Consider the following 25,368-nt stretch of genomic DNA (forward strand, 5'->3'; position numbering starts at 1 on the left):
AAATTCTACAAAAATTCCTAAAATGGGAAATAATTAACAGAAAAACCTATTTTCTTGGGATTTTATAGGAGTATTTCGTATAGGGCAAAAATCACATGCTCACAGCTGCCCCTCTTTGCTCGAAAACGCGAAGGGTTTTCGGGCAAAGACAAAATGAGCAATTAAGAGGGATTTTTGCCCGTTTTGAAACTCCATGGGAAGCATCTTTCTTTTTAAAAAAAGGTCTGACCGAACCCTGCTTCGGAGGTTGCCTACATATCCTTGGCTATAATGGAATCAGGTCAGTGTAGTTCTGAAAGTTTTGGTAGCTGGGACCACAGAGAACTGTGATTTCACTGTTGTTGCTGCTGTTTCTGCTTGCTGAACTCCTTATTACACCGAAATGAAAGATGAAAAGCTAAACTAGCTAAGCCTATCAGCTACGGGTTACAAGATTCCTATCTATAAACCTTCTGAAGCTTGATCTTAAGTCTTGGACGGCTCTTCCTGCAGACTCTTACCTGAATCTTGATGTTCGTTAGTTGCAGCCACCGGTTCATCTTCTTCGGCTTTTCAGACCAAGGCGGGACATGCAAAGCTTATGACTTCAAACATGGCTTGGGTAGTCCACATCTTTTCTCCGCTTCCACACTCAGAGTTCAACTTCTTTTCTTGTTTCTTCTTTTCTTTTATTTGGGCTGAGACTTCTTCTTTTGGTCACCTCAAACCTTGTGCCTCACGGTAAAAACCTGTTCAGGCACAAACGAACGAAATTTTCTGCCCCAGTTTTCACTAGGAAAATTTCGTGAGTTATTGCAACAAAATCTAAGCTATTTCTTTAGTGAAAGCAATAAAATCAGGATTGTGTATCCTTAGGGAAAAGAGATTAGGGAGTGGAGCCCTATATCTATAATGACATCAACTAGGGATGGGGGGCACTAAATTGGAAAGATTGCCAGGTTATGCTGGAAAGATGACCGGGTTATGCCGGAAAAGGTAAAAAAAAAGGTCCTCGGGTTATGCCGGGGAGGTCCACGGGTTATGCCGGGAAAGTCATCGGGTTATGCTGGAAAAGAAAAAGGTCCTTGGGTTATGCCGAGAAAGTCATCGGGTTATGTCGGAAAAGAAAAAAGGTCCTCGGGTTATGGCGGGGAGGTCCACGGGTTATGCCGGGAAAGTCATCGGGTTATGCTGGAAAAGAAAAAAGGTCCTCGGGTTATGCCAGGGAGTCCACGGGTTCTGCCGGAAAAGTTATCGGGTTATGCCGGAAAAGATAAAAAAAAAAGGTCCTCGGGTTATGCCGGGGAGGTCCACGGGTTATGCCGGGAAATTCATAAGGTTATGCCGGAAAAGAGAAAAGGTCCTTGGGTTATGCCGGGGAGGTCCACGGGCTATACCGGGAAAGTGAAAAGGTCATCGGGTTATGCAAGGGAGGTCCACGGGTTATGCCGGGGAAGAAAAAAAAGGTCCTCGGGTTATGCCGGGGAGGTCCACGGGTTATGCCGGGAAAGTCATCGGGTTATGCCGGAAAAGAAAAAGGTCCTCGGGTTATGCCGGGGAGGTCATCGGGTTATGCCAGAAAAGAAAAAAGGTCCCCGGGTTATGCCGGGGAAGTCATCGGGTTATGCCGAAAAAGAAAAAGGTCCTCGGGTTATGCCGGGGAGGTCCACGGGTTATGCCGGGGAAGGTCATCGGGTTATGCCGGAAAAGAAAAAGGTCCTCGGGTTATGCCGGGGAGGTCCACGGGTTATGCCGGGGAAGGTCATCGGGTTATGCCGGAAAAGAAAAAGGTCCTCGGGTTATGCCGGGGAGGTCCACGGGTTATGCCGGGGAAGGTCATCGGGTTATGCCGGAAAAGAAAAAGGTCCTCGGGTTATGCCGGGGAGGTCCAAGGGTTATGCCGGGGAAGGTCATCGGGTTATGCCGGAAAAGAAAAAGGTCCTCGGGTTATGCCGGAGAGGTCCACGGGTTATGCCGGGAAAATCATCGGGTTATGCCGGAAAAAAAAGGTCCTCGAGTTATGTCGGGGATCAACTAGGGAGTGGAACCCTATAATGGAAAAGACTACCAGGTTATGCTGGGAGCGACTAGGGAATAGGAACCTATATTGAGAAAATGTAGCTAGAGGTTGGGGACCCTAGGCTACCACGTTTTTGAATTTTTTCTTCTTCTTTCTTTCTTCTTTCTTTTCTTCTTCCTCTCTTTTACTTCACTTTTTATTTTATTTAGGAGAGATGAATGAAGAGTTTTTAAAAAGGACTTCCCTTTTTCTTGTCCACTTTTGCTGCAGAAACGTTTTGGTTTCTGCGTAACTTATTTTTATTGCACCTGCTTCTTGCAAAGTTGTCTTGGACTGTACCTGTTTTCAAATCAAAGAACCATTTGTCAGTTTGAAATGGTGGTTGGTTTTGTGTCCTTGAGTGTTTTGATCTCGGCCCAACTCTTTTGATGAAATCCTTTACTGCTCGCTGGCTTTCTTGAGACCGATCTCTCTTCTAAAACCAGGTATCTTGACTTTTCCAAAAATTTCACATGATGGTTAACCCGTGTGGGGATTTGGCCTTTCTTATTTTGCCTTTATGGGCGCTTGACTTTGGATTTCTTTCCTTTTCAATAATTTTGACTCTGGATCATCGGCCATCATGGCTAGTCGAGATCGACTTGATGCACCTGGTGAGGCTGGGTGCCTCTACTTGAACTTGGCTTTTGCTAAGCAGAACCCTGTAAAACTAATCTTTCCATCTTTTCTTTGTATTAGTTTCGGAGGAGGATTAAACCGAAAGGGATTCAAAGTAAAGGAAAGACAGGATAATGAGTTTAATGAGAAGTGTCCCTTTCGGGGGAGGAAAGAAGGACTTATCTGGAGTGCATGCAGACTTCAATAGACATGACATGCTTCTTGGACTGGATACCCGATCTGCACAACTATCCAATCTCTCATAAACCCACTATCCAGTCTCTCATAAACCCATTATGACTCGTGTTTTAAAACCGAGAAACCTTGCCAGGACTTTTTCAGTGCCAATGGTTGTAAGGAATTCCTTCTTCTCGATCAACGGCGCCCTTTTCGGGTTTTCACCAATTGACCTCTCTCATTTCTCTCCTTACCGTCGCCTTATAGTGCTCTTTGCGAGTTTTCACTAACAAGACTCTCTCATTTTCAGTTTCTCTACTAACCATTGCCTTATAGTGCCCATGTGGGTTTTTACCAATAAGACTCTCTCATTTTATTTCTCTCATTTGATTGTATCAGATCCAAGTAACCAACATCCTCCTATTTTGAACATCTTTACCGATTGATCAGAAGGACTTTGAACAGGATTTAGGGTAAAAAGAGTTTGGGTTGAATTACAACTTTGGAACCTTTCAGGCGAACCGTCGCCGAACCATTATAACATCTGCCCCAGTTTCACTTTTGGGGAAATTTGGATTTTTGTTTTGGTGTGACTGAACCCCAGAGAGAGGCTGCCTACGTATCCTTTCGGAATCAAGTCGAACGTAGTTCAGGGAACTTGTTTTTGATTTTTGATTTGATTTTTTTTACAAACATTTTCGGGTTCCAAAGAGGGTAATCAAAGAAAGGTAACCGGCTCAAAGGGTTAGCAAAGGGTAGAAGTGTTTTGGGGTAGCGAGAATGAAAACCTTCGTCATCCCAATCGGATAATATTGGTGCTGCAGATAGATTAAACATAATACCTTTTGACTGTGTCTGCATTTACAGCTGTTTCGGGATCATTTCCTTAAATGTCTCCCAAGTACAATGCCCCTTTTGGCAATAGTTTTCTTAGAATGTATGGACCTTTCCAATTGGGGGCAAACTTTCCTTTTGCTTCCGGGTGGTGAGGGAGAATACGCCTCAAAATGAGTTGCCCCACTTCAAAATTCCTAGGCCGTACTTTCTTGTTGTAGGCACGGGCCATTCTTTGTTGATATAACTGCCCGTGGCAGACTGCGGCCATTCGCTTTTCATCAATCAGGGTTAACTGTTCCAGACGGGTTTTGACCCATTCACTATCCTCAATCTCAGCTTCAACAATGATCCGGAGAGATGGAATTTCAACTTCTGCAGGTATTACGGCTTTAGTGCTGTAAACCAATAGATAGGGTGTTGCTCCAATCGATGTGCGCACAGTTGTGCGATATCCCAGTAGTGCAAACGGCAACTTCTCATGCCATTGTCTAGAACTCTGGATCATCTTTCTAAGAATCTTCTTGATGTTCTTGTTTGCTGCTTCAACGACACCATTAGCTTTGGGCCGATAAGGGGTAGAGTTCCGATGCGTGATCTTAAATTGTTCGCATATCTCCCTCATCAAATGACTATTCAAGTTTGCAGCATTGTCCGTAATTATAGTTGTAGGGATACCAAAACGGCAAATGATGTTGGAGTGTACGAAGTCCACCACTGCTTTCTTAGTGACAGCTTTGAGAGTGATTGCTTCAACCCATTTTGTGAAGTAGTCGATGGCAACCAATATGAATCTATGCCCATTTGAAGCTTTTGGCTCGATTGGCCCAATGACATCCATACCCCAAGCAACGAACGGCCATGGTGCCGACATAGGATGCAGTTCTGAGGGAGGTGCATGAATCAGGTCACCGTGTACCTGACACTGATGACATTTTCGGACGAAGCTGAAGCAATCCTTTTCCATGGTGATCCAGTAATACCCTGCTCGAAGGATTTTCTTTGCAAGGACGTATCCATTCATATGAGGTCCGCATACTCCTGCGTGTACTTCATTCATGATTCTTCCGGCCTCTTGGGCATCCACACATCTCAAAAGGTTCAGATCTGGAGTCCTTTTGTACAAAACTTCTCCGCTCAAGAAGAAGCCACCGGCAAGCCTTCTAATGGTTCTCTTTTGGTCTCCACTGGCTTGCTCGGGATATTCCTTTGTTTTTAAAAACATCTTGATATCATGGTACCATGGCTGAACATTTGGTTCCACCTCAACCGTATTGCAATAACCATGCCTTTCTCGGATTTGGATTTCCAACGGGTCAATGTGGACATTGCCTGGATATGGCAACATCGAGGCCAAAGTAGCGAGTGCATCGGCTAACTCATTGTGAAACCGAGGAACGTACCTGAACTCGACGGATTTGAACCGCTTGCTAAGATCTTCCACATGTTGCCTGTATGGAATAAGCTTGACATCCCGAGTTTCCCATTCTCCCTGAGCTTGTCGGATAATCAAGTCTGAATCTCCCATGATTAACAATTCTTCCACATCTTGGTCGATTGCCATGTTCATACCCATAATGCAGGCTTCATACTCGGCAGTGTTGTTTGTGCAGAAAAACCGAAGCCGGGCTGTGGCCGGATAATGCTGACCAGTGGGTGAGATCAAGATTGCCCCAATCCCGACACCTTTTGCGTTCACCGCTCCATCGAAGAACATTTTCCAAGCATTGGTGTCCTCTGAAATTACCTCAACTGAATTTACTTCCTCGTCCGGAAAGTAAGTACTCAAAGGCTGATATTCATCATCAACAGGGTTTTCAGCTAGGTGATCCGCTAGAGCTTGAGCTTTCATTGTCGTGCGAGTGACATAGACTATGTCGAACTCAGTGAGCAGGATTTGCCATTTTGCCAACCTCCCTGTGGGCATCGGCTTCTGGAATATGTACTTTAAAGGATCCAACCTGGTGATGAGATAGGTGGTGTAGGCCAACAGGTAATGCCTAAGCTTCTGAGCGACCCAAGTTAGGGCGCAGCAAGTCCTTTCCAACAGGGTATATTTGGCTTCGTAACTAGTGAACTTTTTGCTCAAATAGTAGATTGCCTGCTCTTTCTTCCCGGTCACATCATGTTGCCCGAGGACACAGCCGAAGGAATTCTCCAAGATTGTCAGATACAAAAACAAAGGCCTCCCAGGTTCGGGTGGGACCAAGACTGGCGGATTCGACAGATATTCTTTGATTTTGTCGAAGGCTTCTTGACACTCATCTGTCCATTTAATCGCTGCATCTTTCTTCAACAGCTTGAATATGGGCTCACATGTGGAAGTCAACTGAGCAATGAACCGGCTGATGTAATTCAACCTTCCCAACAAGCTCATAACCTCTTTCTTGGTTCTCGGAGGAGGTAAATCCCGAATAGACTTTATCTTCGTTGGATCTAGCTCAATGCCCCTCCGACTGACTATAAATCCCAAAAGTTTCCCAGACGGAACTCCAAATGCACATTTAGCCGGGTTTAGCTTCAAATCATACTTGCGCAGACGCTCAAAGAACTTTCTCAGATCCCGAACATGGTCATCCTGCGTCTTGGACTTAATGATCACATCGTCCACATACACCTCGATTTCTTGGTGCATCATGTCATGAAAGATGGTAGTCATAGCTCTCATGTACGTTGCCCCGGCGTTCTTCAAACCAAAAGGCATGACCCTGTAACAATAGGTGCCCCAGGGTGTGGTGAAGGCTGTCTTTTCCGCATCTTCTTCATCCATCAAGACCTGATGATATCCAGCATAACAATCCACGAAAGACTGTATCTCATGTTTGGCACAGTTGTCAACGAGGATGTGGATGTTTGGCAAAGGGAAGTTGTCCTTGGGACTTGCTTTGTTCAGATCCCGATAGTCAACACACACTCGGGTTTTCCCGTCTTTCTTTGGCACTGGGACCACATTAGCCAACCATGTGGTGTATCGGACCACTCGGATCACACCCGCTTTTAACTGTTTGGTGACCTCTTCTTTGATCTTGTCACTGATGTCAGTTTTGAACTTTCTCTGTTTTTGCTGGACAGGGGGACAATCGGGGTAAGTTGGCAATTTGTGCACCACTAGATCAACACTTAATCCTGGCATATCATCGTAGGACCAAGCAAACACATCTTTGAATTCAAACAAAAGTTGGATCAGTGCATCCCTAGTTCTTTCATCTGTGTGAATGCTTATCATGGTTTCTTGGACCTCTTCTGAACTACCCAAATTAACTGGCTCGGTTTCATTTAGATTTGGCTTAGGCTTATTCTCAAATTGTTCCAATTCTTGATTTATTTCCCTAAAAGCCTCTTCTTCATCGTATTCCGGTTCTTGATTCATTATTTCACAATTAGACAGCGTGTTTGGATCTGGGCATGAAGTCCGCAAGCATGTCATGTTATTTAAAGCCGCATTATTAGAACTGAAAGAAGAAATAAGAAAAAGTAACAAAAATCAGAAAGAATAAAGAGAGAGATTCATGAACGATGAAATATTGATTTCATTTCATTGAATTTTGAAGATAACAGGGTTTACATTGGAATTTAAAGACAGTAAACTAAAGGAAACATCCGAGTTACACCCTGGAATAACTCGTGATGTAGAAAAGGTGGCAAGACTGGACTACCGGGATTCCCGCCTGACTGGGAACGGAGTAGCCTTCCAGTTTTGCAACTTGGCATTGGGCCCCATATACAGCACCTCAGCGGTGCTCGAGCCTTCTCCCGGCTGGACCATGTGGGTTTCATACAACATCTGCCTCATAGCTCCACATATTTCTTCAATTTCTTCGGCCGTGAAGGCCTCATCTTCCTCTTCTGTGTACTTGGGCTTGACGAATGTTTCGAACAGATGCGGGATTGGCTGAGGCAAGACCCAACCATTGTTCTTCCGCTCATTTGCCCATGTTTCATCAGCTGGCGTGGCCTGAAAACCCACACCAAAGAACTTCTTGCTAGCAGCCAGAGTGATAGGTTCTGTGATACCTTGCAATGATGTCCCGAGCCCCTTCCCGGGCTTATATCCATGCCTGATCATTTCCTTGGCAACCATAATTGACGCATTTGAGAGAAAGGGTTGAGGACACGGGCTTCCTTCTTCACATTGGTCTGCGACCACAACCTCGAAAGCTTGATAGACTATATGTTCGCTACCTTCCCTTGCTTCAAGACATGGGACTGACGGGTCCCGATAAATTGATTGCTCGTCCTCTCCGTGGACCACGATCTCCTGATCTTCATATTCAAATTTCACCATCTGGTGGAGAGTGGAAGGTACGGCCCCTGCCGCGTGAATCCAAGGCCTTCCCAAGAGGAAATTATAAGAAGTGTCCATGTCTAGGACCTGAAATGTCACCTCGAAATCCACAGGACCAATAGTCAAAATCAAATCGATCTCGCCTATGGTGTCTCTCTTGATGCCATCAAAGGCACGTACACAGACATTGTTAGGCCTGATTCTCTCAGTCCCAATCTCCATTCTTTGCAAAGTTGAAAGAGGGCAGATATCAACTCCGGATCCGCCATCCAGCATTACTCTTTTCACATAATACCCCTCACATTTAACTGTCAGATGAAGGGCTTTGTTGTGGGTGGCTCCTTCTGGGGGTAAATCATTCTTGCTAAATGAGATCTGGTTGATTGCGAAGAATCTTTCCGCCACCCTTTCCAGTTGTTCAATAGTGATTTCAATCGGAACATAAGCTTCATTGAGGGTTTTTATCAACACTTTCTGATGCTCGGCTGAGCTCACGAGTAGAGATAGGAGTGAGACCTGTGAAAGAGACTTCCGGAGTTGGTCTATTACCTCATAGTCTGTAGTTTTCATTTTACGGAAGAATTCTTCGGCCTCCTCAGCACTAACAGACTTCTTTAGTGGGAAACACTTCTTCTTGACTTTGTTCAATTCCTCTAAGTTAAGGTATTTCGCAGCTGGGTTAGTTTCATTTGCTTCCCCTAGGACCTCTTTTCCCTTGTATGTCACTACCGCTCTATTGTAATTCCATGGGACGGCGATGGGGTCTGTCATGGGCTTCTGCGGTGCGCGGCCAATAACCACGGGCTCATTCAGCCTTGGTGAAATTACTGGCCCCCGTACCACATAGGTCCCTTTAGGCACGTACATCTTAGGTCCCTTGTTCAGCTCGAACCTTCTTGGAGGGCTCAACGTTATTTGTTATTTCCTATGACCCCGAGGAACATAAAGAATGGCATCTTTTGGGGGTACTGCCCCAGTTTTGGTTTCCACTTTCTTTTCTGCACTTTGAGGGGTGGGTTCATTCTTCTTCTCCCCCTTGTCTTGCTTTGTAGTAGCCTTTGGTTTCTTTTCGACATCAGCGATGGCAATGATAGCTTTCAAAGCGGGATCAAACTCCTTATCTTCACAAATCATCCCAATAACAGGCCTGTTGTTGTGGTCCGGTAACGGGTTGTTGGTCACATTAGGAATTTCTTCATCCTTCAGCACTATCCGTTTTTGCTCTATGAGATTCTCAACTGCCCTTTTTAGGGTCCAACGGTCTTCAGTGTCATGTCCTTCCACCCTAGAATGATAGGCGCATCGGGTACCGGGTCTGTAGGAAGGTGACTCTGGGTTTTATCTATTCGGGGGCACGAGTTGTAGCAAACCCATTTGGACCAGTTTAGGGAAAAGGCTAGAGTAGGATTCACCAATAGGCGTGAAGTTTGTTCTCCTGGGTGGCTCCCGAGCACGGGCACTGTAGGGGAAATTATTTTGTGGAGGTCGGGGATTATACTGAGCTTGGTGGGGAGGGTTGTTTCTAGGAGGTGGAGCTCTGTTTTGGTTAAACTGTTGTTGTGGCCAAGCATATGGCTGGGCGTTCATCACTGCGTAAGGTTGGGGGCCATAGCATAAGCCACATCCTGGTGGGGATAATAATGTTGTGGAGTACTTGGAGAGAAATAACTTCTGGGTGGACGGGGGTTTCTTGGACCTGAAGCCGCCATTGCCACTTTTTCCTTTTTCTTTCTGTTCGCTACACCTCCGGACTCGCTTTGAATTGCTTGGGACGTAGTTCTTATGGCAGATTGGCTAAATATACGCCCTGTTTTCAGACCATTCTCGACCATCTCACCAATCTTGATGGCCTCAGCAAACGGTTTCCCCATTGCAGGCATCATGTTTTGAAAGTAGTCAGCCTCTTGGCCTTGTAAAAAAATGCTAACCATTTCCGTTTCATCCATCGAGGGCTTGACTCTGGCTGCTTGTTCGCGCCATTTAACAGCGTATTCCCGGAAAGTTTCTGATGACTTCTTTTTGAGATTCGATAGAGAATTCCTGTCGGGAGCTATATCTATGTTATACTGAAACTGCCTGACAAAATCCCAAGCTAGATCATCCCAAATGTGCCTACGGGATATGTCCTAATCCATGTACCACTCGGATGAAATGCCCACTAGACTCTCTCCAAAATAAGCCATGAGAAGCTCCTCTTTTCCGCCTGCCCCTCTCAGCTGATTGCAGTACCTCTTGAGGTGAGCGATGGGATCCCCATGCCCATCGTACTTCTCGAATTTGGGAGTTTTAAAACCCAAGGGTGGGTGGACATGTGGAAACATACACAAATCAGCGTAGGATACACTCTTTTGACCACTTAAGCCTTGTATATTCTTAAGGCTCTGTTCCATGCTCCTCATCTTCCGAGTGATTTCTTCTTGCTCGGGGTTCTTTGTAGTTTTCTCCTGTCCCGTGGTAAACTCATACCGGGGCTGTTGGGGGTAGGAATTGGTAGTGAAATGGGTCATTTCTGGTGGGAAGGATGGTACTTGAAAAGTGAAGGATGATGGATCAAAGTTTGGCCTGGGCAAAGTGGGTTGTGCCGTGGCCGGGGAAGGTGGCGCAGTGAATATGCTGGAGGCCACACCCGAAATTAACACCTGGGGGCGAACCTCAAAAGGTGTTCCGGCAAAGTGGGCTGAGATGGTAGGATATCCAAGCGGAGTGTTTGTGTAATTTATTAGGACATTGGAAGTTACACTTGCCCTAGGAAGTAGCTCAGGGAAACCAGGTATCGTACTCGATGGCTCTCTACCATTGGACCAGGCGTCCCACATTTCCAACATGCGGAGACGCAGAACCCTGTTTTCTTCAGCAGCCGCTGATTCTGAAGTTGGGATGGCCGAGCTCGGGCTATCCTCTTGAATAGGAATTGTTGGCAGATGACTCTCTGACGACATTTCAACACTTCCTTTTGATCTTGTGAAGTAGGGATGTGAAGCCAGATTACCACAAAACCAACCACCTTAATATAGAACCTACTCAATAGCAAACACAACGAACCGGTTAGTTTGAGACAATTAACACATAGGGAATAGCACGTTGGGGAGTGATGCACCTATAAAGTTAAATGTGTTTCTACATGTTTTCCAATGGTTGCGTGTTTCATCCCGGCTTTTGTTTATCTCCCCAAACCTATCTTTCTTTTGGCGCTTTTCATCTTTTACTCTCTTTTGCGCTTTGTCATCATATTTCCTCCTTACTCTTGTCTTTCTCTCTTTTTTTCCTTGTTTCTCTTTTTTTCTTTTATTCGAATTATTTAAAAACATGACCGGATCCGATTAGGATTGCCTACGTATCACGACGCCACGTGAATCAGATCATCACGTTGTTCAAGAAATAAATGCGAAAAATAAAGAAACAATTTTTGGGGTTTTTTTCTCAAATTTTTATTAATAAAAACTTCTACCTTTCTCTATTACAAAAGACACCACCATACTTTTCTAGGGATTTAAAACTAAAAACAGACTCGAAATCAACTTTAAAACTAGAAACTGAAATACAAACTCAAAAAACAAAAATCAAGAGTACATAAGTGCTTCTAAAGTTGATTCAGGGGCCCGAGGGACATCAGTCGGTCTCGCTACGGGCCTGTGTGCAAGGTCTCCTTGAAGACGATCCAGGTCATTCATGATTTGTCGAACAAAGGTCATTACTGCGGAGAAAAAGGTGGTTCGAGTCATGTCTTCACATTCATGGCACTTTGTGACGATGTAGTCAGCAATTGCTCTAACTCTTTCCCTAATGATACCCTTTTCTTGGAGCAAACACCCGATTTGTTGAGACCTAGCTTCTAGCACTTGGGCATCATGATGGTTTTGACCCTGCAGCTGTTGCATATCTTCTTCTAGTTGGGACATTAATGCGTAACAATGTTCCCTTTCCGCCTTAAAGTTCTTAGCTTGTTTGGCCATCTCATTCTCGAGGGAAGTTACCCTTTTCTTCATGTTTGTGACTGTTCCCTCATATTACCTTCTCAACTGTCTTACGAACTCCGCCCATCCCTCTGCGTTCTTTTTCAATTGTGCCTGGGCCCTTGCCAGATTATCCTCGGATTTTTCCAAGTCATCCTGGTATTCAGATATTTTTCTTCTAAGACCATTTATGAGTCTTTCATCCGCTCGGCTTCTTTCCTGATTCTCAACAGCTATCTTCATTGTTTGGATCTGGGCTCGAAGGGCTTTGTTTTCTTGAGCCAGCTTCTTCTTTTCCCCTTCATCAGCAGCAGCTTGTACACTATTGTCAAATTTAAGATCTCGGATCTGTCCCTCCAATTTGCTTATTGTGGCTCTGTAGTTTGTCTCTTTTGCCAACCAATCCCATTGCTCCCGTGACTCATCAGTGAATAGCTGGACATGAGGTCTTTTAGCAGGCTGTTCGGGCTCTTGATGGACTTGAAACCTTTTGCCAAACCATGTTGTGTAACTAGGCTCTAGCTCGCCTTTAGATAGATCCCTTACCCGAGTCTGGCTCTAGAAACCTACACTGATTCCAAATCTGACGAACTTTTGCTTCTGGGAACAAAGCTTTTGGACCCAATTCGATGACTTGTCGGCTCAGATCTTCATCATGTGGAATAGTTTGGTACCTGCCTAGCTGGCGTAGCACCCTGTGCGGAGCATATGGCTGAATGCTCCGGAGGCCCATTAAGAGAAGATAACACACCTCGGCTGACATGTAAATGACTTCAGTGATCGGGAGCCAGCCGAATGTCCACTCAATTTTGTTTGAAGTTAAGGAGCTCAAATGTGTGAACCAGGCCTCCGTACCTTCTGGAAATTCATGACCCTCTAACCGGTTTCCATGTTCTTCAATGCAGTTTAGACCAGTCATACCATAGTTCATGTACCCTTGACGGTGGCAAAGATGTTCTTGTATCCAAAGTTGTAGAAGCAAGTTACGGCCCTCAAAACTTTCTCCCCCTTCTCGGCAAACAGTTAGAGCTCGATAAATCTCTGCTAAAATCATTATAACAAGGGTGCCATTAGCCTTTTTAGTCATGACATCGACCATTCCCACGAGGCCCAATTCTATATTTCCATCCTTTCTTGGGCAAATTAAGACACCCAAGAATGCCACTATAAAAGCCAGTCCCCGACGTGCTTCCCATTTATCTTTGTTTCCTGAATGAGTTCGACCAGTATCTGGAGCCTCAAAACCGTGGGGATCGCCATAACGCCAGTACAAGAAGTAGAATGTGCAAAATCCCTCGGATAGATTTTCATTTTTAACCTCCTGACTGATGCTCAAAAGGTCCAAAAGCTTATGAGGAGTCACTATTCTTGGTGCCACTGGGTACCGACTTCTGAGATTCCCAATAAGACTAGCATAGCCCGCTATTTCCTCAAGCGTGGGGGTTAGCTCAAAATCAGAAAAATGGAACACAATATGTGTCGGGTCCCAAAAAGGTATTAAAGACTCAATTATATTCAACCTCGGTTTAATCTTCAGAAGACCAACAAGACCGCCCAAAGCTTTTACCACAGTATCTCTACTGACTTTCCCTAAGTCGTTCCACCACATATGGAGTTCTAATGGGATTTCTTCAAGGATTGTGAAAGGTTCATTTTCAATTGTGCTCATCCTGCACATTTATTTAGAGTGATTGGTTAAAAAAACCATGATTTATTTTGACCTAAAAGAAAATTATCAGTTTTCAAAAAATTTCATTTCAAAACAAAACCGCCTTTGCAAATACGGCCCTTCAGCACCTTAGGAAAGAAGATTTTAGGGTTGTGTTCGCTAATCGGCCAAAAATTAAAAAAGGAACCATAGGTGGCTATTCTTGCAAAAGCAGCCTTCTGGCGCCCTTTTGGGAACATTTCGGCTATTTAGACAAGAACGACACTACCTGACTTATTTTGTGACAAAATAACAACGTTTTTTTCTTTTTGGGGTATTTTTGCAAAAAATGGAGTTGGACCCGGTGAGGGTTGCCTACGTATCCCACATCCGGTGAGAATCAAACTTGCGTAGTTCGGGCAGTTTTGACATAATAGAAACAATACCAAATATTTTTCTTGAAACAATTTTCCTTTTCTCTTTCTCAAGATTTCGGCAGAGTTTCGGTACTTTTCGGATACCAGATTTTCAAAGACGGGTAATTACCTCTCTCATACCTCAACTTGATTTTTTCCAAACTTTCTCCATTATTTTAGAAGCCGGTCAACATGCAATCCGGAGAAAATAAATGCACAAGTAGCAAGTAGAATGCATCAGGATGGTCTGTTAATTTCGGGTACTCCTGTCCTAGACGGACCCAACCCCTGTGTTGAGTCTCCTAAGTCAAATGCACGTGATGAAAACAAGCGTTCCTACTAGGGATCCGGCATGAGGCTTTGTTATACTAGGTTTAAAACCCTGGGTGTATTGTTCTAGACTTGGCTTACCCGAGCGGACAGCTCGAGCCGAGGGGGGCAGTGTACCGGGAATACAGAAGCTTCACCGGCTTTGCAACTTGTCTGAACCTCGTTCTAAAATTGGAATATGACTCTAACAGAAAAGAAGTTACACGAAGTGCACACTTCCCAGATGATTTAGAAGACTCAGAGAGAAGAGGGTTTCGTAACAGTTTTATATACAATCAACCAATATCAAAGCGGTAAAAACAGCATTTAGCACATTAGGTTCAAACATGTAAAATCAGATAATAAATAAAGCCAAACTATAACAGTTATTCTAAGCTCGAATTCTTAAACCCTGAACAAAAGTTCTGGGTTCTCATCCCCAGCGGAGTCGCCAGAGCTGTCACACCTCCTTTTTTACCACCCCGAGGGGGGATAAGGGAGTTTTTCCAATTAAAGTGATATTATTCAAAATGGAATTATTTTATTTATTTCAGAGTCGCCACTTGGGATATTTATTATGGTGTCCCAACTCACCGGTTTATTTTAAATCCCAAATCGAGGAAATTTCGACTTTATTTAAAAGTCTGCGAAACTAGAAATTCTAGATAAGGAATTTTGTTAACCCGGGAGAAGGTGTTAGGCATTACCGAATTCTGTGGTTCGAGCACGGTCGCATAAACTATTAAAATTGGCCTATTATCTGATTAACTACATATTTTAGCCTATTGTGCATTTTCGCTTCTATAACCGCTTTTAACTAATTTAAACCGCTTTTAGGAAGATTCAACGTTATTTAAAATACGTCTTAAACCACGCTACATGAAATGCACCCGCGGTTCGCGACACGTTCTATTTAACATTGTTGAGGAATTGAAATTGGGTTACATGAAATGTACACCCGAATTTATTAATTAAAAATCACAACTACGTCACGGGAACCGTACCCGTAGCAATGATTGAATTAATTAATAAACGCGCCTAAGGCAACTTCGAAGATTCAAATTAATAACAACATATGTGAGGGACGTGGAGAGTTTAATTGATGGCACACCTCAATTTTTAAAAAGAATTAACTTTAGAGTTAATTTCATGAGGGCCATGGGGTTAAAGGGGTTTTATGGCACACCTCAATTTGATTTTAATTAAAGGAGATTATTATAAGGCTAAGATCCTAATGGAAGTTTGAACTAGAATTTCCTTAACTTAAAGCCAAGCTTTTGGATTATTGTGAGCAGCTGCTTTGGGCCAAAGCGTCCACATTGGACTAAACCCAATAAAAGCTCAATTTTGAGAAAAGCTGGACTTGGACTCCAGACTTGGGCCCGGCGGAACAAAAGTTCAGAGATCTTGCTTCTTTTGGGTTTTAACTATTGCCCGCATTGGGCTTCAGGCGGGCCCAAATGCTATATGCGTTCTAGTTGGGCATGTCTACCTTTACAATTAACTAAATCTATCTATTTATAACCAAAGCAGTTCAATTTATTGCTTAAGTAAAGAATTTAGGACATTTAAAGATCAAAACACATTTCTAATCTCGAAAGTTAATCAATGATTCACAAAAATAAAAGAAGCATACACTTGTATCATGGAAAAGAGAGGCTTGGATTTTGGGCTTAGGTCCCAGGCCCAAAGGCCTAGGTCCAGATTCCTTTCATGGATCGATATTCGATTGGGCCTCAAGTTTAGCCCCACTTGATCCAAGGATAGCCCCTTTTACCCTTACGGATTGGGGCTCTCGACCCCAGCCCATTGTACCACCACAATTATGAATACTCTTATTAATAATTCATACAAAACTGAAAGTCTTACTTATTACAGCACTTCATACAAAATCAAATTTTCTAAGGGAAAATCTATGAATATTACATGATATCCTATTAAGTACATATAATACTATTCTAATTACTAATCTGCTATAATTCTCATTTCATTGATGAACCAATAGACAGCCTGCCGCCCTTGGACATTGTTTATCCATCAAAGCTAAGCCTCTCACATAAACAAACTAAATTTCAGCAAGTTCAAACAATGGAAATTTTAGACTTTTAACCTTGGAACCTACTAATTTGGTCAACTAGTGACTCAAATCTGTAGGAATTGGCTAGTAGTTTGCAAATAGAGCCCAAATGACCTCAAAACAATAAAAAACATCAATCAAAAAGAGAACAAGAGCAGAAATGAGTCAAACACAATGGCTACCAACAACAAACTTTCAATTCTTATCCCTTTAACCTGTTGATTTGGCCAACTAGTGGCCAAACTCACAGATTACAGCTCATAATTAGCAAACCAATCTCAGGTGACATCAAGTAAACAAGTTATGCATTTAAATAGAAGAAAAGGAAGGGGAAGACATGACTCTAAAAACCAGAATCATCATTATTCAAACAGAGTATTTAGCTATAGAACATCTTTAAACAGGGTCACTTTTTAGAATGATGACTGCTAAACAATCATGTATTAACTCAACTTGTTTATACCACATTAATTCAAGCTTTAAGCTCACATAGTAGCAAATAACTGGGATACACATCATTGCAGTCAGAACACTAACATGAAAAGAATAACCATTCATCATAGGTAACTTGCAATTTTTGATCCCCATACCATTTTAACAAAAGCTCATTACATGAAGAAAAGTTGAGTTCAAATACCTTGAACAAACAGCAATAAGAACCAGCGAGTGCTAAAACAGGAAAGTACTGGTTGAAAACACTTGATAAGAGCAAGGAGCAACAACAGAAATTAAGCAGCAACAAACAACGCAGCTACAGCAGTCCACAACTGAATCAAATTTTAGACCCAAAAACCAGCAAACTTGAACCCAGAAACCCCAAACAAAACACCTAAGAAGGATACTCCAAACTTCAAACCATTATCCTCTAGCTTGTAAAGAATCAGAAAAGAAGTTTTGAAGTTTTTGTCAAGGTTTTTCTGGAATCTAAACTTTTTCAGAAAAAAGAAAAGGGAGCTTTGGTGCAGTAAAATGATGCTAAAAAGTGCTGATGGTTGCTAAAAATGATTGTCAATGATTGATTGTGAGAGTGAGGGAATATTTTCCTTTTATAGAGTGCACAAACAATGGCATCAAAAGGGAATATTTTGACCTAAATTCCTAAATTTCAGAATAGTACAACATCTTTTGACAGCTGTATGTCCTTTTTTCTCATCCAATATCAGCATTTGCTAAGGACAGGGACAACTGTCCTAATTTCTAGAACTTTCTGATTTTAGCCTCAGTAAAAATTCAATTTTACCCTTTAAGTTACTGGTTATTTCATTTTTGACCTATATTCTGACTTCAATTCAATTCCAGCCATTTTTCTAGGGTATTGCATCTTATTTTCTGAAATTAAACTAAAGTTGAGGTTTCAAATTTGGAGGTTTAAACCTACAAGAAAATTTAGCCAACTAATCCTAACAACTGATAAAATGCAGAATGCTTGATGCAAAGAAAACCTAAATTACCCTAATTATCTTCAATTAAACAGATCAAACAGACTAAAGCTAAGGTTTTCTATGGTTAAACAAGAACAGGTCAAACAAATAGCCGACTAACCTTTGGGAATTTAGTAAACTATTCTAATTGACTTAAAACAAGCAACTAGGTGTAAACTCATGAAAAACAATCCAGGAATATATAGAAAAGAAAAACAAACATGCAACTTTCTAAATTTAGACCCTAATTAATCTAAGTCTGATGCAATTAAAACTGGGCTTCTAACAGATTTAACATGCTTATGCAAAGAGAACAAGAAATCAAAACTAACTTATTTTAAACAAACGAGATGGAATCTAAAGCTAAAACAATCAGGATTTAACTAAAGTAGGCAATCAATTAAACCTTAACCCTATCTTAATTACCCTAATTAACACTGAAAACAAACTGGCAAGAGGAACAAACATGAAGAAACAAAACAAACGGATTTTCAGGAACTTAAAACGCTAAACCTAGGCAAATGAAAATCTAAGAAATGCAGTTAATGAAAATAATAGTAGAAGAAAAGAAAAAATAAAACCTAAATCAAGTGGCTAAATCAGGTGCAATTAACATAAAGGGTATTTCAACAAAAGACAAAGAAAAAATAAAGAAAAGATAGAAGAGGTTACCTATTGCTCTTTTTTTCCAAAGATAAAAAAAAGGACCATCCACGAATTCTGACCAAACTAACAATAAGGTAAAGCTGAACTTTGAACTACCATTAATCGACTGTTCTTAACAAGAACAGTCGACTAATGGATGTTTTTGGGTTCACCTGACCAACTTTGACCGGAGAATCAGAAAGATGAGAAAATTAGAGCTCGACGATTTTGAGATTTAAGATTCGAGGAGTGTGGCTGGGATTTTTGGGAAATCAATGGTGAGACAGTGGTGAGGGAAGGTGGAGGACTATGGAGTGTGATTTTGGGTGGATTTGGGTGAGTTAGGGTTTTGGGCATCGATCTTAGATCTAAGATTCGAGCCGTTTGGGAGGGATTCGAAAGTCGTGTGTTGTGGATTCGGAAAGAGGAGGGTGAGGAGGTCATGTGGTGTAAAAATGGTGGTGTTTGGACCACCGGCACCGCCGTGGGCGATATCCGGCGGGTGGTCGACGGCGGAGGCAGCGGAGAGAATTGGGGCGGCTAGGGTTCTTAGAGTTTAGAGAGGGAGACGGTGAAGTGAGGGGGTTTGGACTGGGGGGGGATCAATTTTCGGACATATATGTATTAATTAGGCCCTCAGTTCTGAGTCGTTGGATGGTCAAAATCCAACGGCTGTGATTAGATCGAAATGAAACGGGGTCGTTTGGGCATGGCAAGGGATTGGACCGGGTGTATTTGGTTTTGGGCTTGGGTTGTGGGTTATTTTTGATGGGTTTTGGGTAATTTTTTTTGGGTTTGGACAGATTTGGCCCAATTGCCTAAAATACCATTTCTATTAAACCCGTATTTTCCTTTTCTTTTCTTTTCTTTACTTTTTTTCTAATTAAAAAACCTAAAAAAATCTAAATTATCTAAATTGTAAAATTAAACCATCTATCTAATTATAAAAATTATAAACATCACTTAATTCTAAACTAAAAGAGAAAAATCAATAAATTAAGCATTAAAAGACAAAAGATATAAAAATGAGTTATTTTTTGGGATTTTCAAATTTCTATAAAATAAATAATTACTGATTAATCCAAAAAAATGTGAAAACAAATCCTAAATTAAATGCATGGTATTTTTGATTTTTTTTCATGATTTAAATAAAACTTAAACATGCACAAAATGCAAACAATTAAATAAAATTCTACAAAAATTCCTAAAATGGGAAATAATTAACAGAAAACCCTATTTTCTTGGGATTTTATAGGAGTATTTCGTATAGGGAAAAAGTCACATGCTCACAAGCCCTTTTTTGACTTAGTCTCTACTTGAGAAAGAGGGACTAAGTCTAGGAAAACTAGGCTAACAAGAAAATGGGGTGAACTCAAGAAATTGATATCCCCAATTAAAGGGTTAAACCTAGAGATAGTAATACCCGACTTGAGCTAATATCACTTGTATTGCATGAATACCCATTTGGACTTGAGAAGGCCAAATTGAAAAAAATTACTCACACTACCGAGAGGTATAGAGTGAGTACTCGGGTGTGATAGCTGTATTACGACCCCAATTAATCACATGATTGCCTAGATTCTGCTACCCGTTAGATATCCATCTAGGTAGAAGTCACTACCCTAGTCTCTTTAACCCTTTAAAATCAACAACAAAAATATTATACTTAGTTTTAAATATTAGCTTTAGAAGTAGAATCAAAACAAACATGTGTGGAAGTGTAATTAAGAGCAAAACCCGCATCTAGACTTAGATATAAATATAATTTCAAAAAAATTAACTCCGGATTCGATCCCGACCTAGTTGGGCAAAACTGCATCGACTACCCTCGCTACTCAATAGTAGTGCAGGCTTGGACCCGATCATTGCTCCACTAAATTCTTATCATATAGTGGACGGTGCAACTTATTAAAAGTGTGCTATTTGAGATGCAACCTACAAGGCTCAGGCATTTCTAATTCCTAAGAAGGTTATTCAACTCATAACTAGAGTTTGGAGAATATTTCTATGGACAAGCAGTTATAAGAGCTCAAGGAAAGCTTTGGCTGCATGGGAGACATTATGTAAACCACATTCAACAGATGGTCTGAACTTCATAGAGTTCCATACATGGAATAGAGTAGCTATCAGTAAATTACTATGGACTGTAACAATCAAGAAACATGCACTCTGGATAAAATGGATTCATACCTTCTATATCAAATGGAAAGAAGTGCAGCAACTAAATACTCCTACACAAGCCTGCTGGCTAGTAAGGAAAATATTGGATGCAAAAAAATGGTTCCTGAACATGGACTACAATGTGACATTATAGAGTTGATGTGATAAAGATAAGTTCAGCATTAAAAAAGCTTACTTATTCTTTCTTCCATAGTTTCAGAAAGTTCAATGGAAAGGGCTAGTGTTGGGACCAACTACTATACCAAAACACAAGTTTATCCTTTGGCTGGTACTACTGGGTCGATTAGCCACCGTTGATCGATTGCAGAAATGGGGCATACATGTCCAAATTGATTGTGTCTTATGTACTACTGGAGCTGAGGAAAACCTGCAACATTTGTTCTTCCAATGCCCTTACTCATCCCAAATTTGGAGTGCACTACTCAGGTGGCTAGAGGAGAATAGGAGAATTAGCAACTGGGGGGAGGAGATTGATTGGATAAGCAGAAAAATGAGGAACAACAGTCCACGAGTAGAGATCATGAAGTTCCTATGCGCTGCTACTATTTACCATGTATGGAGTGAAAGAAACGCAAGGAGATTCCGAGCTGAAAAGAAAGAAAGCTAACAGAGACTAAAAGAGATAGCCATACAGTTGCACACAAGAGGGCAACACTTCAGCAAATAGAAGAGAGTCTTAGAGTCCTTGAATAGTTACCATGTGTAGAGGTATTTGAGATACTAGAAAGAGAAACTTACACCTTCACAAATAGGTAGTGAGATTATGGAGGACTAGTTATAGAGTCAAATGTAACTAGTGGATGTATATAATTATATTTGGTTAAAATATAACTTTTATTTTTGATCCAAAAAAAAATAGGTTATACTTCGATAAAATACTTCTAAATCTAATGGAGTCCTCTAGTACGAAATTTTGTTTCCTACTTGGATTATCCTGTTTTGGTGTTTACTTCTTCAAATTTTGATTTTAATTTCTTAAATAATAGAAAAGTAACTTAAGTTACAATTGTCTGCAACATGAAATATATGTTTAAAATATAAAAAATGCGTAATGACCTTAGAGTATGCGTATTGCACGTGTACACTATATTAATGTGTTCAAAATTGTAAAACATCACATATATTATTAAAAAGGTATCATATTTATAAAATAGAAAGTAATAATAAATTTATGTAAGCTTTTAAAAATGATAAATGCCGAATCTCAATAGAGAAAATTTTCTACCCGTATTTTTCCTTATTCTACATATTAATTGTTTACCTTGAAAACGGTAGTTACAATTAAATTTGATTTTGTGGTTCTAAAAATATATGATTTATTTTTATGCTAGTTTTTAAGCGATAGATGCTAAGTGTGAGTTAGAAAAATGAGATAGGAGCTCAAGGACAGTATGTTATGCAAACCGAATGGCCGTGAATCGATGTCTCGAGCTGGCCTAAGCTGGGCCTCGAGGTTGAGCTAATGAACTCGACTGGGGATGAACGATGAAGGACTAATAGTTTCAAGGGCCTCAATGATGGCTCTTTATGATCAATTATGAGTAATAAATGAAGAACAATTAATGAAACACAATAAATGTAAGCAATAAAATCAAAGGAGAGACAATGGAGAATGTTTAAGTTAGAGAGCAGAGAATGTTCAGGCTCTTGTCTTCAATATCATGTGTGCAAGAAATAACAAGGGTCCCCTTTATATAGGAGGGGGAATCCCAACATGGTACATGTGTAATTATTACAAAGAAACATAGCTGGTACAGCTACTTAATAGTCCGGTACAGACTTGTACTATTCTTGTAGGCGTTGTTAGTTTCGACCACGTGCCTAGGGAATTTTCCGATTGTCCATGATAGCCACCGATTTGCACTGCCCCAAGGTCGAACATATGGAACCCTCAGGGTCAAACCTCGAGCTGTTCCTCGAGCCTTCTGGAGATGGGCTATGGAGCGTCATAATGATCATAAAATTGGACTCTCCAATTTTAGCCGTATACAGATAGTCCCCGCGTTTCTTAGAGTGAAAATGATAAGAAACGGTCTTGAATTCTTGCCTCTTCAACACTTCCATCATGATATCAGTCACGCTATGTCAAGCGATTGATGTGACCGAAAAGGGTGTCTAAAGGTCGCGTTCACAAAGTTCTTGAAAAGCCTTTGAATTGATTACAGCGGTTGGCTATCTTTTGGCCTGCTCCAACGCACATGACGGGCCTCTATAAATACTTCTACTTTTACCCCCTTATTTTCCATTGCATCATCAAGCCTTCAAAAGAGTCTTCTTACTTCTCTCTTGTGTTCTTTCTCTGATTGCAATTTCTTCTTTCCTCTGAAATCTTTTAACAAGAATGGCGAAGACTTCCACCTCTGTCCCTTAGGAAGATGTGCCTTCCTCTTCTTCACGCTGAGTTGGTTGTTGCGCTATGCGGGGCCAGGGCTGAAGCCAAGGTGCTCGTATCCTCGTACAAAGAGGATGTTGTTGCTGCAAATGCTCTGGCCAGGAAGGTGTCCGAGGAGGCCGAGCTGCGACTGACTCGAGCCGTGGAGCATGCCCGGTTAGAATCTCGGAGGCAAGATCTGCCCGGAGGCATAGAGGAGATGCAACCGTTGAGGTAGATCATGTACCTATCGGTCGTTGTTCGAACATGGTGCAATAGAAGGGAGCGACAACACATCGATGGCTTGAGCCGAGAGACCTCTCGGGGCAGCTGAGCCTGCAATACCCAAGGTTTCTAGCCTCAAGGGAGTGTCTCCTCTTTTGCCATCGTCTTCTTCCCTGGTCGAAGGTACTTCGAGGGGCAAGGATCTTTCGCAGCTGTCTCCTTCTCCCGTCGAAGGTACTTCGAGGGATACATATTTTCTGCCGCCATCTTCTTTCCTGGTCAAAGGTACTTCGAGGGACAAGGATCTTTCGCCGTTGTCTCCTTCTCCCATCGAAGGTACTTCGAGGGATACAGATTTTCTGATGCCGTCTTCTTTTCCCGTCGAAGGTACTTCAAGGGATGTTCGAGGCCAGGGGCCGCCTAAATTAATCAGGGTCTCGAGCGATCATGTCCCCACCGAGAGCGGTTCGACTGGGGCCGATGAGATCAGGCCAGTAGATGTACGCTCAACCTTCGAGGAGGCTCAGCGGCTCTGTTCTATGGTGAGTTTTGGTTGACTTTGTTGGTTTTATAGTTTTGCATTTTCATTTTCTCAATGTGCTTCTTTTTAATAGGCCTTTGACAAGCTCAAGTCCAAGCTGCTCCACCGTGAAGACCGGTTGCGGAAAGCCTTGGATGGGGAGAAATCCCTCAGGCTTCTTTGTGATAAAAGGGCAAATGAGTTGATATATATTCGGTACGAGACGAGCTGAAGCGTAGACTACGAAGATCGCCTCGAGAGACAGGTAACCTTTGCTTCGAGGGGGTGCACGTTTCTTCTTCCATCCTCAGAGATTAATATTTTGATGCTTCAGTTGCAGAGTAAGGCGAAGGACCTGGAACACCTTTGGGGCGAAGTTGGTTAGGCCAAGTATGAGTGTAATGAGCTAAGGGCTCAGATAGATGCCCAAGTTGCGGCCAAGAAGAATGCTTTGGCCAAGGCCTCTTCCCTCGAGTTGCAACTTCGGAATGCTCGTGAAAAATGCTCGATCCAGACGAGCAGGATTGTAAGGCTCGAGTCTGACCTTTTGAAGATGAAGGCCGAGGTCGTGGACGCCCGGGCTAAAGCTGAAGAGATTCGAGCTAAGGCTGATAGGAAAGTGGTCGTCTATTTAAAAGACGATGCCGACGCTCGAGCTGAGTTGAGAGGGGCTTCCGATCGGGAGAGCAGAACCAATGAATATTCCCGATGCAGATCCCGAAGGGAAACCCTCGAGGAGATCCACGCTAGGGTCTTTGATCTCTCGGAAGAGGTAGAGCAGGCCAAGGCGGATGAATACAACGCCAAGTTCCTTGTATCCGATGTCGAAGATAATGGGGAAGAGGTCGATGGAGCCGTAGTCCCCGAGGGGAAAGTAGACTAGGCTTTTCCTTTCTGATTCTGCGTAGAATGCTCTTAGAGAACATTGTAAATGAGGCCTTGTATTATTTCATATATACATATAAAAAGAAGCCTTTCGGTTTTCCCCTTTCATGAATTTCCCGTTGCTTGTGTATGTCTTTCTTTTGTTTTGAATTTTGATGCTTGTCAATGATTAGACAGATGAATTGGATTTCGAGAAAAAACCCTTAGGTTTGCAAATCGTCCCTAGGGCCTGTTGAGCTGGCCTGTAGGCTCTTACGCATTTGCCCTTAGGCGCTTTTTAGTTAACCATTTCAGGCTCAGTCTTCGAGTCGGGTTTCGACTCGAGCTCATCGACCCTTAATTTTTTGAATTTTAAGCTGGCTCTTAGGCTCTTATGCGTTGGGTCGGTACGACCTCTAATATAGGCTGGCGCTTAGGCTCTTACGCGTTGGTTCGATACGACCTCTAATATAGGCTGGCGCTTAGGCTCTTACGCATTGGGTCGGTATGACCTCTAATATAGGTTGGCGCTTACGCTCTTACGCGTTGGGTTGGTATGACCTCTAATATAGGCTTTATTTTTCCCTCGTTAAAGACCTTTTGAAGTTTTTGTGTTTGTCTGACTCTTCGACGGTTCGATAAGAACCTCGAGTGTGAGCCGTTATGTAACGATAAATGAGCACCTCAGGATGTTTCGCTCGGTGGCTGAATTGTTTCGAAGCCTTTTCATTGTTTGGAGCTGACACGATCGAAGCTCTTTTGCTTGTGCCGAGGGTATCCTGATTA

General features: G+C 42.2%; 1 protein-coding gene and 1 pseudogene across 1 annotated transcript; one reads left to right on the forward strand and one right to left on the reverse strand.

Annotated features, from left to right (window-relative positions):
* LOC109234720 lies at positions 3,663-9,539 on the reverse strand (annotated as a pseudogene).
* On the forward strand, positions 18,877-21,209 carry LOC109234721. The gene is made up of 2 exons (XM_019400785.1): positions 18,877-18,966; positions 20,796-21,209. Exons 1-2 carry the CDS (start codon positions 18,877-18,879, stop codon positions 21,207-21,209), a joined length of 504 nt encoding a protein of 167 aa, XP_019256330.1.

The sequence above is a fragment of the Nicotiana attenuata genome, chromosome 11 (assembly GCF_001879085.1).
Source record: "Nicotiana attenuata strain UT chromosome 11, NIATTr2, whole genome shotgun sequence".
Lineage (NCBI taxonomy): Eukaryota > Viridiplantae > Streptophyta > Magnoliopsida > Solanales > Solanaceae > Nicotiana > Nicotiana attenuata.

Coding starts and splice junctions, on each gene's coding strand:
- LOC109234721 (XM_019400785.1), top strand. CDS start 18,877: ATGGTGGTGTTTGGACCACCGGCACCGCCGTGGGCGATATCCGGCGGG. Junction 18,967..20,795: donor AGAGAATTGGGGCGGCTAGG/GTTCTTAGAGTT, acceptor TTTCTTCCATAG/TTTCAGAAAGTTCAATGGAA.